Source organism: Colletotrichum aenigma, assembly GCF_013390185.1.
Source record: "Colletotrichum aenigma strain Cg56 chromosome Unknown KSG_Cg56_contig05, whole genome shotgun sequence".
Lineage (NCBI taxonomy): Eukaryota > Fungi > Ascomycota > Sordariomycetes > Glomerellales > Glomerellaceae > Colletotrichum > Colletotrichum aenigma.
In genome coordinates this window covers 4,299,549-4,319,204 of record NW_023500911.1, presented here as the reverse complement: position 1 = coordinate 4,319,204, position 19,656 = coordinate 4,299,549, and the positions used below count along the sequence as shown (strand labels likewise).

Genomic DNA, 19,656 nt, shown 5'->3' with positions numbered 1-19,656 from the left:
GAATCATGATTCTCAACAAGACATTCCCGACTAAGAGGAAGCTTTCTAGCGATCAAGGTATCGGGACTTCTTATGATCTTCAAATGCAACTTGTTGTCTTGCCCCAGCATCACTAACCATCAAAATCAAGCTTCCAGAGAGAAATCTTCTGTCTCGACAGGTTGGTTGGATTATCAACTAACCGAAAGTTTCGTACAATATCGAGAACATTGAGATGGACTGGTAGAAAGGATAAAGGGTTGAAGAAACGGGAAGAATAACGCCAAAAGGTTATGTTGGTTTCGGAGACCCTGCGTAACCTAAGATGATGAAGTTGATTGGCAAGGAACCTTTATAGACATGTTGAAGGTGTCTCCCGTCCTGCCTGCGCCTGGCGAGTGAGGTTATGTTATTGTCACCCCAAGACATCGGCGAAATTTAGCGCCAGCGTTAATGGCGCGCTGCCCTCGTCCGGAGCACCATGATGAGTTGTCGACATGTAGACGAGGAACAGCTCAGAGTATCAAAAAAGAAAAGGAAAAAAAAAAAAAAAAAAGACAGCCGAGTCATCCTTCAAGGTCCCGGACTGAGTAATAGTTAGACTAGTTAGAATGGTTTTAGTTGAACTCAAATCAACCTCTCGTTGAAGGCCCCCGGGTCTGAAAGGTGCAACCCGTACAGGTGGACGCCTCTTTGGTCGAAGCTATCGCAACTTCAAGTTAATGCGTGAGACCATAGATGGTCTCAAGAAAGTGGTTATAAGCCCGGGATTACGGGCTTTCTCTTGTTTCCTCTTGATCTTTTTCTTAATTCGTAATCATCCAATTTCTCAGCTTCCAGCTTGTTCACGCGCTTTTTAACCACGATTGATTATTCAACCCACTTGATTATTCACATAAGTTGACTACTTGCAACTCGATTATTCACAACTCGATTGCCCACTACTCAATTACATACCACTCTTACATACCACTCTTACTTGCCACTCTTACTTACCACTTTTACTTTCTACTATTACTTGTCACTCGACTACTTACCAGTCGATTACTTACTGTTCAATTACTCATCAGTTGGTTATACACCACTCCATCCATCATGTCTTGCATCACCAGCTTCTTCCGTCGCATCGTTCGCCTCTTCAACAAGAAGACGGCCCTCCCTGACGATTCCACTACCATCTGGACTCCGCGTAAGTATGTCGGCATCAAGCCAATTGTCGACACCCCTTCCCCTCAACTCGCCAAGCGATACGCCTCCAAGGCCGCCAAGGATCAGCAAGACCAGTGGTTTCGCATCCACGACCAAGAGAAGCACCAACTCTACCACAATGCAGCAGCATGGACCGACCAGCGCAAAAATATGGATCTCGCCGGCATCGAGCTCCAGAAGAGCCACCGAGACGAGAAGATCCAGCACGAAGTTATTGTCTCGAAGTATCTGGCGCGCAAGCAACGGGCCATGGGACAGTTCTACCGAGACTGGCACAAGGACCCGACTACTAGTGACTTCCCCTTCTGGGGCAACTTGAAGTACTTGTACGATTACTAGCTACTGGTTTTGGTTTTCCTCGCAAGAGGTTTTTTTTTTCTTCCACCAACGCACTTTTGCAGTTGGTGAATACATACACTTACTCTCAATACACTTGCCCATTATGATGTCTGTGATGTCTGCTATCTGTCTCTGCTGTCGTCGTCCTTTGCCATCGTCGTCCCTGTCGTCTGTCGTTGTCTGCCGTTATTCACTTTCGTGTTTGTCACTTGTCACTGTAACTCCCTGCCATCATTGCACCTTGCTATCATCGAGCCTTGCAGGGCTGCAATGAGCTATCTTGTGCACCTCACGTCTTGCCAGCACCAATATGTCTTCCACAAAGCTGACCTACACGCTGCTGAGTACCTGTGCTCAAGTAACTATGCCAATAGCTCCACTGTGTTTTATTGGCCACAAAGTGTGGAGATGGATGCATCTCACTAGGCTCATAGACATCAACATGTCTACAGTACTATCATATTTTCTTATTCATACATCTACATCATCCATTTCATTAATACATGAATACATCGTCATCCAACACTATCTACATAGCCAACAGAGCAAGCAAGCTCACGGCCAGCGCACCCATGCTGACGGAAACCATGGCCGCACCGCTTTCACCGCTGGCGGTAGGTGCCGCGGTACCGGAAGCAGTGCTCGAAGGTGAGGTCGCAGTACCGTTGCTCTGGACAATGCGGCCCTCGATCTTGGCATCGATGGGGCTCTTGGCCTCGACGTACTGAACAAGAACCTCATCCTGGGTATCAAGCGAAACAAAGTCCGTCGTCGCGACAAAAATGTTGTCACCGCCGCCAGCAAGGAAGTCAAGCGTGACAACACGGTAGTCCTTGGCGTCATCCAGGGCCTCGCCGCCGATCTCGACCGACACAAGCTTGGAGCCGTTGTTGCCGGCGGGGTTGTACTCGACGACGATGTTCTTGGACACCTGGAAGAAGGAGGTGATGGGCTCGTTGTTGAACTGGTTGACCTTGGTCACGGCGCCCTCGAGCACCTTGCGCAGGTCAGAGCCGGAGTATGTGATCTCGACGATGGAGTTGCCGAAGGGGAAGGAGGTCAGGACCTCGCCGCGGGTGATGTTGCCCTCGTCGATGGTGGCGCGGATGCCGCCGGCGTTGATGAGCGCGAAGTCGGGCTTAGCGGAGTCGGAGTTGTTGAGGCGGTACTCGTACATGGCGTCCGTCATGACGTTACCGAGGATGCACTCCTGCTTCTGGCAGAGGGTCTGGTCGAGCTCGACGTTGGAGACGCCGACGACCTCGGCGGCGAAGGCCTCGAAGGGGCCGCGCCACGACTCGATCTGCGCCTGCAGCTCGGGGTCCTGCTCGGTGGTGTTGGTGAGGTGGATGGGCCCGCCGTGGTAGGCGAGGACCTTGCCCTCGGCGTCGTAGGTGACGTCGATGTAGCCGACGTACTCGCCCCAGCGGTAGGCCGTGACGATGAAGACGTCGTCGCCGTCCTTGTTCTGCTTGATGGTCGGGTAGGGGCCCTCGGCGTCCTCCATGGACCCGAGCAGGGTGTGGGAGTGGCCGCCCATGATGAGGTACAGGCCGGTGGTCTCCTCGGCGAGCTTCTGGTCCTCGTCGTAGCCGATGTGGGTGAGGGCGGCGATGCGGGTGATGTTTGTGGTGGACTTGATATGGTCGATGGTGGACTGGACGGTGCTCACGACATCGAGGAACTTTGTGCCTTCGCCGGGGGAGGAGATGCCGGGGGTGGTGGGCGTGGTGACGCCGATGACAGCCAGCTGCTGGTCCTCGAAGATGTGGTAGGGCTTGATGGTCTTGTTGAGCTTCTCGTTGTCGGAGACGATGTTGGCCGAGACGATGGGGAAGGTGAGGTTCTGCAGGAAGTCACCGAGCTCGTCGTCGCCACCGTCGAACTCGTGGTTGCCGAGGGTCATGGCGTCGAAGCCGAGCTGGTTGATCGTCTCGGCGATCTTCTCGCCCTTGTAGAAGGAATAGAAGAGGGTTCCCTGGAACTCGTCGCCGGCGTTCAGCCAGAGAGAGTCGTTGTACTGGGGGCGCAGCTCGTCGACGGTGTGCTTGATGCGGGCATAGCCGCCGTAGCAGCCACGCTCGGGGCGGGTGCAGTCGGTGCCTGAGGAGGAGTACTCGTCGAGGTGGGCGTGGACGTCGTTCACGTGGAAGAAGGACATGTTGAAGTTGCCCTCGGCGTCGATGCCGCGCTTGGAGAGTCGGGAGGAGTAGAGGTGGTCTGCATCCTGCTTCTCGGGGACCGCGAGCGCGGTGCCGGCGAGGGCGAGGGCCAGCGTTGAGATGGATTGACGCATCTTGGATGAGGCCGGAATGTGGGTGAGAGGGGAAGAATAACGAGCAATTGAGGCCGCGATTGAGAGCAGATGCAGTAGAAGTCAATGAAGGCTTCACGATGCTGCGATTGACGATGCGCCGCGTTGAGGACGTGGGGGAGGGAGGAAGAGAAGATCTTCGGCACGCTGACGTCGCGAAAGAGGGAGCTATCGTCAAATGTCACAAGCTTCCCCTCGGCGGGATTATATACGAAATTTTCTAATCTCTTGCCAAGACCTTTCAGAGACACGCCGATCTCTGCAGCTTCGTTATGGGCGGGTTGCGACGGTGCCACGGGCAACGAGTAGAAAATCCCACGAGGCCCTGCATGCGAATTGCGCTCCGCGGTCTCTGGTCTGCTCTCTTTCGCGAGAAAGGTGAGTGGCTGGACGGCCCCGTTGGCGGCGCGCGCAGCCAAGACGTTAGCAAGGTTGAATGATGCCGGGAGAACAGCTTCTTTGGTGACGATGTTGCATTTGCCAAGCCTCAAGCGCAGATGAGGGGTGTAATACACGTGTGGTCGTGGTTCAGATGATTGGCTTATCAGCGGCTCCTTTGCCTCTTTCGACCTTGGGGGAGTGACGGGCAAAGGGTTCCTGGGGTTCGTCCGTCTACGTCCGCCGGAGATGGGGGCGCGATTGTTGGTGTAAGCTCCTTGGCTTGGAGACGGGCAGTGACCAATCTGCACTCTGCGAATCGTCACGGTCTCGCTGAAGCTTGTTCCACGTTCCTGAACGGCGACCGAGGAATTCGTTATGGTGTGATAGAATGTCTTGGATGTTTGGAAGATTCCATGTCTGATGTGGATAGCTGGGCAGCCGCATGCTCACCGGCTTCGGTTGGTTTGTGTCATGCAACATGAAAAACCACCCTGATGAACCAGATCAACAAGCGGAGTACGCAGTAGCTTGATGTCCACAACCCGCCCCGTCCTGGATGAGCCCAACATGCACACCGAAACAGTCTCTCGGTACTGGAGCATGTCAGCTGGGGTGGCGATCCCACGTCGCCGTGATGTTGTGCCAGACCGGCTTGGCAGCACTTTTGCTCTACCATCACCAATCTCATCCGTCCTTCTCTTTTCATGCAAGCTTCGATATCCAATGTCTCACGAGCTGTCCATCGAAACCCGGGAGGGAGGACCAGCTCTGCACCCCAGTTGGCGCGGCCGTCCGCTGGTAACGATCCCTGACAGCCAGTGGGGTTCAGCGGAGGAGCACAAATAACGTTAATCCATTCAGCGGTCGTTCCCCAGCTGTGCCCTCAAACTTTGCTCTGATAACGTTGGGTTCCTAGGCCGAACACGGAAGGTGAGCTGCTGATGGCGCTGAGCTCCGCTCCGCCAAGGCTGAGAGCCTTTCAATTTCAGCGAGAAGCTGCGGTTCCGGCCCCGGGGTTTGGTTGGAGGGGCATTGGCCATTTACCGCGGGCGGAATGGAGCTTGCGTAAACGCGTCGCGTTGAGTGACAGACAGCTGGGGTGAGAGATAAGAAGACGGATGCCAACGCTGTGGCTGCCCAGCTCGGTGATGAGCTACCCTTCTTGGGCAAAAAGGCACGCGAGCCTATCTTGAATGCAGAGCATGTTGGTTGTCTGGAATCGCTGCAGGTGATTGATATTAATTCATGAGTCGGATGTCGCCGAGCAGCGGTGCCTGGATCCGGCGTGCTTGATAGCTGGATGCGGGCGGCACAGCATCGTGTACTAGTTGGCTCTGTGCTTGCTCTGGCAAGACAGCATCAGCATCGTGAAGAAATAAGCAAACTAACAATTGCATTATGGATCGAGAAATTAATAAGGATCGTTATATCAAAACCATTGTTGTTGACCATGACATAGCCAATCCAAGCCCAAGCACGTTACATTGATTTCAGTGAGCTCCTCACTACGCCCAGGGGCTCACCGAAAGTTTCAGTGAGAGGCTCGGTAAGCGGGATTACACGCTGCGACTGACAATACCAACAACGCCATAGGGATCTTAATGCTCTTCATTCTCTATAAATGAATGCAATCATCCTCACTTTAGGTACTGAAATGGATGTTCTTATATTTTCCTGAGAATTGGTCAGCACGCTGCTTGTCGCATCCAGCATCCAGCTGCGGATGCACCTCTTGGAGTGATCTTTAGGCCTTGAGTTCCGTATTTGAGGTACCTTACCTACTCGGTCTTAATTATGACTCCGGCTTCAGTTAAACTGGATGTTACAAAAGGTTTTGCTATCCGGGCGGATACTTCAGGTAATCCGGCAGATAGCTAACCACCTAGTACTTATATGAAGCCTAGGTATTCGTCAGTTATATTTCAATAATTCAACTATTACTATCGTCCCCATCGTCCCTGCTATACTTTTTAGTATGCTCTCTCTATCCCTAGGCATGCCTATTATCGTTGTCGTCGGTATCCCTATCGCCATCTATGGCCTCCACCCGCCCGCAGAGCTAGAAGTATCCGCACTGATAGCAAGACTCTTTACAAAAGCTTCTCGGCATACCTAGGCGAACTTCGGCCATAGGGGTTATACCTCAATAGCTCAAAGCCACCCGTCAGAATCGGCATTGTAGGTGCCGACCTTGATACATTTTCACCATCTTGAAAGTCAAATTCCGTGCTGCCCACCCATGAACATCATTCACCTATCACTTTTTGGGCGCATTCCGAAATCTAACGATCAAACCTTTCGACAATGCTAAATCTCACCGAGCTCCCCGAGGAGCTGATTTTGGAAATTTGTCGTCAACTTTGCTTCGGCCGAGTGACTTGGAAACGACTAATCGACAGACGTGGACCTCCTCTCCTAGTCGGCCAACGCGAGGAGAATAATGACGTTGCAAACCTCGCAGCTACATGCAGATTGCTACACAGAGTTGCGACCCCAGAACTCCGAAGACATATCCTTGTCACAGATTACGCTGGCTCAAGTAGCGCACTGCAGCTAGCCAAACTGCTGGACTGTGTTGCCGCGGATCCGGTCGCTTTCGCCCCATCAGTCAAACATGCCGTTCTTGAATTTGATTGGAACTATGGGAGGCAGTTCGAAGAAGTCGGTGATATGGGCCGACTTCGTCTTGCTACGAAACGGGCGAGGCAGGCTGGCCAGATCGTGATGTCGGACGTAGACTACCGAGCATCACAACACGATCCATGCTATTTTCATATAGACAAGCTTGCAGTTGCATTCCTGAGCCAGCTGAAGCATCTCAAGAAGCTCAAGCTTGAATCCGATGGATACGTCTTGGTAGACATGGCACTATACATTCAGACACACTACCAATCCTTTCTTCCTTCTCTTGAGTCCCTCACGCTCTCGGGTAGGCAGGGGATGTTCGAGGCACGGGGATCTTGCATAGCTGCCAGTATAGCACACTTCGGAGAAAGACTGAAAGCTGTGGAAATTTGTCGTATCCCGATTGACAATGTTAGCGGCTCGACCTTCAAAAACTTAACCTCGGTCAAACTCATGGACGCATCCATACAGCTGGAATCCCTGCGCCCTTTGTTGAGTGAGTGTCGCCTCGAGGAGTTCGTCTTCTGTCGCGCCCTAAACCACAGCTTCAGCGCGTCTGATGTTATCGATGCCCTCACACCTAGCGCGGATACTTTGAGGTCTCTTTTCCTTACCCTGGGTGACTATTGGGCCCAGCCTGAGTTTCCTTCGAGTTGCATAGGGCAGCGACATCCATTCTCAATGGACCATTTCAAGACTCTGGAGAACTTCAGGATCGATGATTGGCGTGTGGCGCGGCGTGCACGGCATACCGCCGGAGCGTCTCCAACGGACATTGTCGACGCGACTAATAGCACGAATCTTATCACGTACGCTGTTTTGCCTTCAAATTTGCCAGAATCACTTAAGCGGTTCCATTTATATCGATTCATCCCCACCACCTCCCCGAATAGCACCCTCAGCGCGGGGGCCTTGGCACTGCTCGACGTCATCGCGGACGAGTGCTCGAGGGGACGGAGGAAATGTCTCAAAGAGGTAGCATTCCAGCCTGTTGGGGAAGAGACCAAAGAAGTTTACGAGGAGCTCGAGGCCGCAGGCGTTGACGTGTTACGAATGCCAGCAGCTGGCCCGTGGGACTGGCATTGCATTTGAGGAGGCACGGAAATGCTGTGATGTGATGAGCAGTTACCTATGATCTGCAAGAGCTGCATATTGCGTTTGCGCATCTGAGACTGTAACCAGGCAGATTTGAGTATAAGAGATTACATCTTCAACTTTTAAGCTAAAAAAAGATCAAATACCCCCTCACATCCCACCATCCTCGCCAACCTATCCTCGCGACCGTACATTTCTCTTCAAAATAGGCTATCACTACCTGAAGCTCAAAGTGGTGTGCGTGATTTCCATTGGCTCATCATCGTCGGATAGATAGATCTTCTCGACTTTCGTTTTTTGGCTCATTTGCGAGAGCGCATCGCCCTTCATCTTAGAAGTGTCGATATATGTGCCAGTTTGCTGCAAACGAGACGTGTCGATGGGCAGCCCAAAGCTCTCATATGCCCGGTTTGGATCCATAGGCTGCTCCAACTTACGCTTGAAATCGGGATCCCATTGGGGTTCGCTAGGCCCGGACTCCGGCTCCTTCTTCTTCTGCTCACCAGACTTCAAGAATCCGAGTTCTTGGATTCGTCTGTAGGCACGGCTCGAACGCGCTATATCGTTGACAAGCTTCGTGTTGAACACGTCTTTCGCAGCTCTCAACACGTCTGCACCTTCTGGCATTGCGGCAAGAGCCTGTAGGATCCACACTGTGACCAGAGGAACGTTGATCTTCGCCTTCATTGGTGTGGCCAGCGGGCCGAGGATCGGAACCAGCATCGGCTCGCACCTGTCGCGTACGAGCTTGAGAATTCTGAATGCTTCGGCGTGGAGGATCAAGAACGGCAGGTTGGCAAGGAGAAGCTCGTCTTCAAGAAGCGTAGCTAGCTCCACAATCAGCTCCACGGGGTATTTGGGTTTGAAACCGGCACCGCTAGCCCTTTCGACCAGAGATGTCACGTCCTCAAAGGTCCAGTTCTCCGATCCCGTCTTTCCATTGAAGGTTACGTATCTGTCGTAAAACGCCGAGTGCATCGGAACCCGCTCAGTGATCTTGCCCTTTTTGCCATCGAGGAGCCTGGCTCTTCGGGGCTGGGTCTTTGCTTCGTCGACGAAGTTGTGAATTGAGAATCCCAGGTGCATGGCAATGTTCCTCATATAGCCAGGGTTGTAGTCGGCGCCTTCGCCATCCAGAAAAAAGTCTTCCGCCTGATCCTCCGTAATCATGCCTAACAAGCGGGAGTCCACCCACTCGCTTGCAAGAAAGTCCACCACACCGCCTACCTCACTGCCTATTGCGTCCCAGAGATGAATCGCGCAGACGATGGACCGCGAAGCATTGGCGATGGCAATTCCGGTCTTGTAAAGAATCATGCGATACATGTACAGTGCCAGACCGCACATCATGGCGTTGTACTTGAACAGACGATGTTTCTCCAGCTCCCTTTTGGCCTGCCCCCTCTCGCGCCTAGGGAATTTCTTGATCTTGGCCTGCCAGACGGGGTCCTCGTCCAACAGCCACTTGATCTCCTGATCCATCTCTCTGATACGTGCATCGTACGGCTCCATCTCCTCCAACGACTCCGCCTCTCTGATAGCAGCGTAGTAATCTGCGACTATCCCTCGTACTGCTCCTATCGTCTCGATGAACTTGTCAATGATGTGGCTGTCGACGTTGAGGTGCTCCCCTTGGCTGAAGAAGGCGTGCATATCCGAAATAATGGCCGTTGCGAAAACGAGATAGAAAGGCACCTGGCGAGTCTCGACGGCTTCTCTGACGCCACGCAAGAGTGTGTCTTCTACAGGCCAGTTTGGAACAGATTCAATAACGACCCTAAGATCCTCAAAGAGGGGCTTCAGTATGGCGAATGTTTCGGCGTAGTCGCAGTATTCCATTCCGAGCTCGTGAGCCGGGTTCCTGGGGATGAATGGGAATGGCGGCCCTGGGGGTGCGATAGAAGGTAGAAGTTCAGCCAGCATGTTGTAAGCATTCGCGAAGCTCCACAAGCCAGCTCCGTACATGATTTGGTCGTCGCTGATAGATTATTGGGGCTGGCCGGGCTTCAAAAGACCAAAGTAAGGGTCAGTGGGATTCGCCTTCACACGATAAGTTAGTCGATCGCAAGCTGGAGCAAATGGATGGTCTGACTTACAACATAAGCGCCTTCTCTATGTGAGATGTAAATTTTCTTCGCGTGCCCAATAAGAGATACCGCTGTATCAGCACCGCTGTTCCCAAAACCAACAACGAGTACACGTTTCCCCTTGAACTCTTCTGGTCTGGCAGATTGCGTTAGGAAAATGGTCTCAGACTACAGGCCGGCTTTCGTACAAACCTTTTGAACGATTTTGAGTGCACTTGTCGGCCAGGGAAAGATTGGATACCCTTAATTTCAGGGTAGTTGGGCGTCTGGTTCATGCCTGTTGCAATAATGACCCTGTCAAAGATTTCGGTCGGGGAGCCATCGATCTCAATGACCCATTTCTTCGTAGTTTCGTCATGACGTACACGTCCCACTTGCGTATTGAGACGTATGAAAGGACGTAGCTTAAAGTGGTCTGCGTAGCTTTCGAGGTAATCTTCAACTTGCTTGGCCGAGCATTGGCTTGGTACATCTAATGAACGTTGAGTACGCCCGAGTAACGTCGGTCGATAAATCACTGTACGCTTACCTTTTGGAAACGGAAAGTCTGTAAAACACCCCTATTGAAGTGTGGTTAGCGGGAGTCCCGAATCGCTGTTCTCCAGACTGACATACCCTCTCTTTAGAAATGTTGACGATAGTGGCTATGGCGTGGTATTGATGGACTTTGGTATCAAGAACGGCAAATCTAGAGACCGTACTTGGAAGCACAGAAGTCTTGTTTTCATCTGGGGTGTACTTCCAGAGCCCACCAAAGTATGAGCTCCTCTCAAAGCCAATCGCCTGGAAGCCCTCTTCTAGACAGTTCTTCAAGGCGACGAGGCCCAATGATCCTGATGTAGTTAGCGAGACGAAGAGAGAGAACGAAGACGTGGACTACCCCATGCCAATCACGACAACTCTGTTGCCTCTGTTCATCTCGTTGACAAGAGGCTGTGGTTGTCAGTACATCTAGCGAATGATATCGTATCACGAATTGTGCGATTGCCTCCCAACTCCAACTTGTAGGCTCTGTCGCATGGACCCCTAGAATACCTACTTTCAGCTGCCCAGAACGGTGAGGAGCCGGATAGGCTGACATGCATCCTTTAGTGCCGCGTGGCGTCTGCTAATTCGTCCCGGACAGGGGAGCAGGAGATTCTTAGTGGGCAGTGTTGGGTGTCTCACAATCAGCTGTTTGACCCTAGTATGCCTGAAGTAGTGCTTCGGCGGGGAAGTTGGCGCTCCTTTCGTAAATCCGCCAACCCTACCGAACGGCTGCGATATAATATCCGAGGATTCTTCCTTCCTGCAACTATTTTCCTTACCAAATCGTCAGGTAATTGAGTAGACATGCCCAGCCAAGATGAGACATATCTCTGCACTCTACATAGCGCGACGTCAAGGGCGACGTAAATTGTGGAACATCCCATGTGCGGAATTATTCCTCCCAGCACCTCAGTGAGTCGTACTTGAAGTCGCATCACATTGCACATGGGGATGATCTAAGCTCAACTTGGACATTCGACGCGAGCGGTCTGGTCAAATTTAATCACAAGTCGATCAACCCCACGAGGTGCAGGTACGTTTGATGCATAACGGCTGTTTTGTGGCGCTCTGTGAATGGTACAGAGCTCGAAAGGCCGATAATGTGGATTAAACCCTTTTATTTTATTGGGCAGTCTTCCCGTGCCTCGAAGGCACATTTCACGTACTTGGTGCCCTTGATTGAGGAATATGATTAAGAAGGTCATAACAGCGGGGACGGTTCTAATTGAATTGATGATAATAAAAGAAGCAAGTGACAATAACGGCGACGACAGAAACGTCCACATAAACGACCACAGCGACGATATTGAGAACTACCACAGCTCAACCCATGAGAAACGGTGCTCATTTCGCCCGGTGAAAATGGCGTTCTCTCTCGTCAGTGAAATCATTGTCTTCGCGTCTCATATCTAGTAAACTTATTGAGTAGGGCAAGTCCCATTCATCTGCTGAAAGACGCTGCATGATAATAGCTTATTGGTCGATGTGAACAGTTGGTTCAGTTGGGCTGGGGATCTCTGGTCCGCCAGGGTTGACAGATGTGAGAATCGGGTCGATGCCGATGATCTTGTCCTCCTCAGCACTGAGGACCTCGCGGAACTTGAGCAGAGAGGTTGTGGTAAAGTCATTGGTAGTAATGACAGCTCCATGGATGAAAGTGAACTTGTTGTTCACCACAATATTCCATTTAGATTCCAGCTTGGCCAGGAACTTGTCCAGGTCTGCTTCCTATTGAAGACGGAATTAGCAATGCTGTATGTGCTGTTGCGCCTTTCCAAGGCGGGTACAAATAGTCAACCTACAGGTCGAAGAATGATAATATATCGGCCAGCAAAGACACTGGCGATGAGTGAAGAAAAGGCAAACACGCCGGCGAAACGCATGTTGACTGGTGTATCAAGCCTTTAAACCCTTTTTGTTCGTTGGTTGTATTGAAGACTGCTGGTAAACCTGGGTCGATTGTTCTGGTGAAATGGTTGCCCCCTGCCCGTGGCACCCAAGCTCTTTATAATCATCAATTCCATTCCTTCGTGCTCCCTTTCCCACCCAGTGACAAAACATAAGTTCCGTCATACGGACCAAAAATCACACCTCGTGGGTCCTGTTGACATTCGCCATTCGCGGAAAGGTTTCGGGCGTCTGCCAAGGTGTCACCCAAGACAGCCGGATTAAATGCAAGCTTGACCAAAACCTTTCTCACTTTCCTCAATAGGTGATCAAAAACGATGTTTTCCTCCCAGTAAAGAGAAAACTGGAAATTGCACATGGTAAGTTTGTGTGTCTTGGTTCTCGCATAAACGGCAGATCGACATTGACTGCTCATTTGGGACATTCCAAGACCTCACGATGCGGAGACGTGTATTCTTAAACGGGAATATCGCGACCGGAAAGGGTATACTTGGCAAATGCTTTCAGATTTTACCGCATGCAGTCGCTAAGTCATCGTAAAATAGGTCAAGTCTATTACCCTCAAAATAGAAACCTCACATGCGCCGGTATTGCGTCAACGGGCTCTAATCTTCGTCCATCGGCTCCGACGGCTCGGCACGTCATGCCACCCCGTTCTGGCATTTGACGCTCAGTCCCATCGTCAATGAGGGCTGACTAGCCTCGAGCTAGCATCTTCGGGCACGCAAGTGTCTTCAAACACCATTCCTTTAAGAATGAGATACTTCAGGACAGACGGACCTCGCTTCCAGTCTTCGCACTCTCCTTGACAGCTTCAATGATGCGAAGCACATCGCGTGCCTCGCTTGCCGGGACAGGAACGTCTTCATCTTTTCCGGTCTCAACAGCCTTGGCGAAGGCCTCGAAGAGCTTGAGGTAAGTCTTGGGCTCGACGGTCAACTTCGTCCTCTCCTCGATCTTGCCACCCTCCTTGACGATGAGCAGCCTGCCGCCGTTGATGGGGTCCTCCACGCCAAAGCCGGGTTCGTTGGGCTTCTTGCCCGCCTTGAGCTGGTCTTCTTGGGGATCGAGCGCCGTCTTGTGGAACGAAGCCTTGGTGCCGCGCACCCAGAAGCGCGGCTGGATGCTCTCAACGCTCATGACGCCGATGCGCACGCTGACGATGAGACCGTTCTTGTATGCAAGCTGGGCGTGCACACTGTCGGGATCCTCGGGGTCGAACTTGCCCTCACGCTGGTTGATAAGCTTGCCGTAGACGGTTTCAGGGAGACCAAAGAGATGGTAAGCTTGGTCGATAAGGTGGGAGCCGAGGTCATAAAGCGCGCCACCGCCATCGGCCATGCCCAGCTCTCCCTTCCAGGAGCCAGGCTTTTCAGCACGGTAACGATCAAAGTGTGTGTCGAATTCGTAGACGCGGCCAAACACACCGTCATCAATCATCTTCTTAACGGTCAGGAAGTCGCTGTCCCAGCGACGGTTCTGGTAGACGCAGATAAGACGGTTGTTCTCTTTAGCGATCTGGATGAGCTCCTCGGCCTCAGCGACGGTCGGCACGAAGGGCTTCTCGACCATGACATGCTTGCCAGCCTGCAACGCCTGCTTGGAGAAGCTGAAGTGGGTGTTGGGCGGGGTAAGAATGTTGATGATGTCGACCTCAGGGTCCTGGAGCATGGGCTCCAGGGAGGTGTGATGTTTCAAGGTGGGGTAATCATTGGGGGCAGATGATGATGCCGTAGGCTTACGCTGCACGATGCTGTGCAGGTTGAGCTGACGAGTGAGGTTGATGAAGGGGATGTGGAAGACCTTGGCGGAAAGGCTGTGATGGCAGGTCAGCACGTGGTTCTCCTCGGTGAATGCGCCACAGTGAGGCTATTCCGGAAGCATGCAAGGGTCTTGCAGCAAGGATATGCGATCATCGGTCGCAGGGAAGCTTAACTCACCCGTATCCAATGATTCCAACGTTGTACTTCTTATCGGCAGACATTTTGAATGGTTTGCTGTGCATTTAACTCTGAGGATCTGACGCACCTCTCAGCTCAAGCTCTGCGCGACCTGCCAGCTTTATAGGTATCGTCGACTCGTGTTGTTGAGCATGAACAGAGCTGATGAGGGGCAGCGTGGAGGCGTGGAGGAGCACGGTGGAGTGACGGGCCAAGATTACCGCATTGCGTCACTAGGGACATGCTCGGCGCTTTTCTCAATGGACAACGGAGAAAATTGCCCCATTTTCGGAGTGCTCGTCAGGTTACAGACCTGGACGCTAACACGAGTTTGACACACGGGGATGACCAAGCACGAAGGACTGTTAAAGTTACCCAATTAGGTGACCGAGGAGAAGTTTTCGGTGAGACGCCGCTTCACCGAACTCGGTTTTGAATCAAGCTGTTAAAATTGCCGATTTGGGTTCAAGTAACGACGCTTGAGGAAAGAGGCAGAACTACAGGGAAATTTTCGCGACAGGTATTGGTTCAGACTGAAAGTAACCATTCACCGCACTCATCTTGAGTCTCAAGCAACTTGAAGGATGACGAAGCTTAATAATACACTGTTAAAGTCAACATCCCGTGCGACGTGGCACTCGGCCTGGTATCCTAAGCATAAATCGTCCAAAATTCCTGCATGTACAGCTCAAGGAATGAATGCCTCCTCTGATGCTCCTGCAATGATGATCCATGTAGTGCAGGAAGAGAGAAATGAAAGAAGAAAAGGAGTATAGGCGGAAGAGAAAATTCAAGAATGCTCCATTCATAGTGAAGGTGTCGCGATGAAAGGAAGGATTTTGTTCCCCGTCATATAAGCGCCCTGGGGCTGCACTCTCAACGAAAGGGAATCTTCGACATAGAAGTACGCGCGACAAAACACGTACACGGCACAGAAGACGGTCGTTGGAACAACAACTCGGAGTGGGACTTTCATGTCTGGGTTCTGATCGCGAGAGATGTTTCGCCACGATCCAATCCATTTGCGAGCCCTGGATACGAACGGTTCGGCACGCGTCGACAGCATGAGCTTGAGCTCGCTGCTGCTTTGGCTTTGGTGCCTCTGGGCTTCGGGGTCTTCTGTGTCGATGGATGTAGGCAATGCCTTGTACCTTTCTGGTCGTTTGTTGCTCCTCCAGACTTCGATACTGTAGTATATGCCACCGTACAGCGAGAAAAGCATGTGGTAGGTGGCACATATTCTCCATGATTTTCGCTCGGTCTCAGTGGGGAAGAAAAAGTTCCATCCAAACATGAAGGAGCAACTGAACACTGCCATCACGAAGATGCTAGGGATCCAGAGCCAGAAACTAATCGGCATCCAGATGTCTGATGGGATACGGCTCCACGGACGTCTTTCGTGTGGCCTCGATTTGGACGGTCGCGTGTCCATCGGCCGCGAGAATAGATGGAGGCGCATCATGTCACACAACCTTGTGTAGTACGACCAGTGCGTAGCGATCCTGAACTCCTGATAACTTATAAAGTCCAACGGAGTGTTAAACCACTCATCAGGCAGGGTAGAGTGCGTCTGTTCTTGGCCTCAGCCTTCAAACTCATGACGATGATAGTCAAGTAAACTGAGAGCTTACAGTGCGTCTTGCGTAGTCCCTGATGTCCGAAACCAGAGCTCCATTCTTGGTTTCAATGTACTGCGGTTTTGTTATGGTAGGCTTGCAGGCCCAGCAGATCGAAGTTGCAAACATGACAAAGGTGAATGAAAGAGCGGTTAGCTCCAAAGGAGTGATAGGTAGGCCCAGTCGGAGGCGATCTCCCTCTTTGATGCAGAACAAGATGGCCTGCCATACTGTAATGATTCTGCTCGCAGACGCATGTCAGAAATGCCATAATAAGACAAGGCTAGTTTCTTCATCGTACCTGGAAAGAGCGTCCACGCTGTTACGCTCAGAAATGGCCATTGCCTTCATGTCCGGATAATCGACGAAATTATGCTTGATCAAATAATATAGTTGGGCGGCATTGATAGGGAACGTGCTCCCCTCTTTGTAATCGGGACTCATCAGATGTATTCCTCCCATATCGACAAAGAATGCCTGCTTCAGTCCCCATTTCTTCCGGCCATGTACGTATGGGAGTTTCCTGAACTCCTATTACAATAGTCGTTAGTAAAGGTAACACATCGAGAAACACAGCATCTCTAATGATCGGCACATGAACACAACTAACCTTGACGCTCTTCCTAGCACTAGCGAGTTGTCCAACGGCGATGCCAAAAAGAAAGTCGGGTCCGAGAAGGCCGATGGCAGCAAGGTTGAACTTGTCAATAACAGCGTGCCACCATCTGTCTTTGGGTCCCAGCGCATTAGGATGAGTAGCTACCCAGACGCAAAGCATGATTGTCAGGTTACTGGACCAAAGTATGTCGATGGTACCTCTGTCGTTGCCTGCATCAACCCATCCGCATACTGGTTTCCAGATATCGATCGTTCCGTTCTTCGAAGCATCTGTTGAATTGCTGCAGTAGTAACCCCACGGGTGCGTGTTCGGATCCGCCATTCGGGGCGATGCAAGTCGGCTCTCAGCCACTCTCGGGGCTTAGGATCGTCGTTATCGTTGTCGTAGGCTGATTCGTTGCCACTGTTAGGCAGACTTTGGTTGTTGTTGGTGTAAGAGTGTTGCAGTGCAATGCGTGGTTGGAACGCAAGCTCTCAGCAACACAACAGGCGAACTGCAATCTTGATCCAACAAGATGGGCGATCGGGAGCTAAGTAGAAGAGAGGAGGAGGGAAGGCAGTAGCATAACAGCGGGCGACCTCCCCGACCCGGGCATTTCTCGCCATCAGGCTGGCACCAACAGGCTTCGACACCCTTGCCATGTGCATACGGATATTCCATTTCGAGAGCAGCGAAACGCGGCCGACACTTGGTTTTGGGGGCCAAATGTGCAGCAACACGGATATAATTGTGCCGCCCGCAGCCGCTGATACATAGTCATTTCCCTCGTGTTGTTGGGTGCTACTGTTGGTTCTGCTTCTGCGAGGGGGATCTTCAAGTTGAGACATGGGCCTTGGTGATGGACTCACGCAGGCAGCTCTGCACCCTGGCCTCCGTTGACAGGGGTCTGTTGGGACGCAGGCTGACAAGTGTGCAATGAACTTATCGTTGGGCAGGTTGGCTGCATGCCACCGGGGCATCACAGCGGGCCGAGACCAATAGAGTCGCGCCATGAAGCGGAGGGTTGCTTTTCGCGTTCTCGGCGCGGGCTGGGGTGTCTCTTAACGAGCGAATCGGCGACGGCGCTGATGCGGACGCATGTCGCGGATAGCCGCCCGTCGTCCAGCCCCTCAGACCCTGTGCCGCAACTGAGCCACCCACCCATTTTCACTCGTTGCGTGTCCCTTTTCGCCATCAGGCTGTGTCCTGAATCTCTTTTCTCCCCCTCGTTTCTGCAGCCTTCGATTTTTAGAAAACATCCGTCTTTCCCTGAGAATCGTTTCAAGCCTACAGCAAACAAAAGTGTGGAAAACATCAGACCCGCCCCCGCGATTGATCTTCCCGCCAGTTCACCGTCGCATCGGACCCATAATGGCCTCCTCCACCACGACCACCGAGACGGAGCCTCTCATCAACTCCAACCCGGTGCTGCAATCCTACTACGCGTCGCTTGAGTCCCGTATCGGCTACCGCCTGGTCCTGGGAGGAACACGGCACTTCGGCTACTGGGAGAATGACACCTACTTCCCCTTCCCACTGGGTCGCGGCCTGCGGGCCATGGAAGACAAGATGGCCGAGGTCCTGAACTTGCCCAAGGGATCAAGGGTGTTGGATGCTGGCTGTGGAAACGGACATGTCGCAAAGCACCTCGCCAGCAAGCACGGCCTCCAAATCGAGGCATTTGACGTCGTCCAGCGGCACGTAGAGAGGGCGAGGAAGACCATCAAGAAGGCTGGTCTCGAGAACCAGGTCACTGTCAACAGGAGGGATTACCACCACTTGGAGTCGCTGGCAAGTGAGTCGTTTGACGGCATCTACACCATGGAGACGCTTGTCCACGCCACGGACCCTGAGGCTGTGCTCGCGGGCTTCTTCCGACTGCTCAAGCCCGGCGGCCACCTCGCCAACTTTGAGTACGACCATGAGTTCGTCGGAGACTCTCCTGAAATCATGGCCGACAACATGCGCAAGATCAACGAGTATGCCGCCATGCCGACAAACGACCGGTCACATCCAGGTGTCTTCAAGCAACTCATGGAGGAAGCCGGCTTCGTGGATGTCGAGGTCCGCGATTTTTCCGAGAATATCCGCCCGCTGTGCCGCCTGTTCTTCCTCCTTGGAATTATCCCTTACATCTTCATCAAGGCGTTCGGCCTCGAGCGCTACTTCATCAACACCGTTGCTGGTGTGGAGACTTACCGGGGCAAGGGTCGCTGGAGGTACATCGCTATCTCGGCTACCAAGCCTGGAGAGACCATTGAGTCTCCCAAGTCGCGATGAGAAGATGACTCTCTAGCACCGGGGGATTTGGAGTCATGCGAAAGCCAAGCGACTGTGTTGAATTCCAAGGCACGGTCAATTGAATGAGAACTATTTGAAAGATTTCAGTCATGTGGCAGATTTGATTTCGGGGGAGAAGATATCCAATTTATGAGAAAATGCCGCGGAAAGAGGAGGGATGGTGAACCTCAAGTGGTCATGTTACTAGAATACACTACTCATGATAAATCCAACGAAGCCGAGTCATGATGCTAATCCGTCTACAACGTCCACGTATCAGCTGTTTGAGGGCACGTTCGAGAACTATGAATTCGATGGTCAACGTTACAGCAAGACAAGCTTCTCGGTCTTGAGGAGCGCCACTCATTGCTGGATGATTGTTTCAAGATAAATGTAAGCTAATCATAGGCGCTACTGAGTCTTTGGAATATTCACATCTGTTTCCACTTGAACTGTAACGAGATGACCCAGTAAGGGACAGGGAAAGATGTGAGTTCAAAACTAAGCAGTAGCCTGGTCAGCTGCGTCAACAACCTCCTGGCTTCTAAGCTGCTTGATGCCCGTGTATTGCCAATTAGATACGTACGTTCGAAGGCCTGCTCTCCATGCTTCCCGTTTGAGATTGCGTAGACTTCAATCACGGCACCTATCATTTTGTCAGTATTTAGAATAATATGATGTCTCTGAGAAATACGGCTTACCAGAATAATACGGCACCAACTCAGTACCCCTGCAGTAACCAAAGACTCTCATATCA

At 52.0% G+C, this 19,656-nt stretch overlaps 7 protein-coding genes across 7 annotated transcripts; 2 read left to right on the top strand and 5 right to left on the bottom strand.

The window, feature by feature from the left end:
* Positions 1–1,074: 1,074 nt before the first annotated feature.
* On the top strand, positions 1,075–1,527 carry CGCA056_v008796 (uncharacterized protein; the record flags this gene model as incomplete). The annotated part of the gene is made up of 1 exon (XM_037324043.1): positions 1,075–1,527. One exon carries the CDS (start codon positions 1,075–1,077, stop codon positions 1,525–1,527), a length of 453 nt encoding a protein of 150 aa, XP_037177850.1.
* Positions 1,528–2,056: 529 nt separating this feature from the next.
* Positions 2,057–3,823, bottom strand: NT5E (5'-nucleotidase; the record flags this gene model as incomplete). The annotated part of the gene is made up of 1 exon (XM_037324042.1): positions 2,057–3,823. One exon carries the CDS (start codon positions 3,821–3,823, stop codon positions 2,057–2,059), a length of 1,767 nt encoding a protein of 588 aa, XP_037178578.1.
* A 4,335-nt stretch (positions 3,824–8,158) lies between these two features.
* CGCA056_v008794 (uncharacterized protein) lies at positions 8,159–9,907 on the bottom strand (the record flags this gene model as incomplete). Its single annotated transcript, XM_037324041.1, has 1 exon — positions 8,159–9,907. One exon carries the CDS (start codon positions 9,905–9,907, stop codon positions 8,159–8,161), a length of 1,749 nt encoding a protein of 582 aa, XP_037177851.1.
* Positions 9,908–12,030: 2,123 nt separating this feature from the next.
* CGCA056_v008793 (uncharacterized protein) lies at positions 12,031–12,440 on the bottom strand (the record flags this gene model as incomplete). The annotated part of the gene is made up of 2 exons (XM_037324040.1): positions 12,031–12,285; positions 12,360–12,440. The coding sequence occupies 2 exons, from the start codon at positions 12,438–12,440 to the stop codon at positions 12,031–12,033; spliced, it is 336 nt and encodes a 111-aa protein (XP_037177852.1).
* Positions 12,441–13,230: 790 nt separating this feature from the next.
* On the bottom strand, positions 13,231–14,449 carry CGCA056_v008792 (putative oxidoreductase; the record flags this gene model as incomplete). The annotated part of the gene is made up of 2 exons (XM_037324039.1): positions 13,231–14,281; positions 14,406–14,449. 2 exons carry the CDS (start codon positions 14,447–14,449, stop codon positions 13,231–13,233), a joined length of 1,095 nt encoding a protein of 364 aa, XP_037177853.1.
* A 761-nt stretch (positions 14,450–15,210) lies between these two features.
* CGCA056_v008791 (uncharacterized protein) lies at positions 15,211–16,961 on the bottom strand (the record flags this gene model as incomplete). The annotated part of the gene is made up of 4 exons (XM_037324038.1): positions 15,211–15,975; positions 16,037–16,262; positions 16,323–16,552; positions 16,632–16,961. 4 exons carry the CDS (start codon positions 16,959–16,961, stop codon positions 15,211–15,213), a joined length of 1,551 nt encoding a protein of 516 aa, XP_037177854.1.
* Positions 16,962–17,990: 1,029 nt separating this feature from the next.
* Positions 17,991–18,899, top strand: rebM (Demethylrebeccamycin-D-glucose O-methyltransferase; the record flags this gene model as incomplete). Its single annotated transcript, XM_037324037.1, has 1 exon — positions 17,991–18,899. One exon carries the CDS (start codon positions 17,991–17,993, stop codon positions 18,897–18,899), a length of 909 nt encoding a protein of 302 aa, XP_037177855.1.
* Positions 18,900–19,656: the final 757 nt, after the last annotated feature.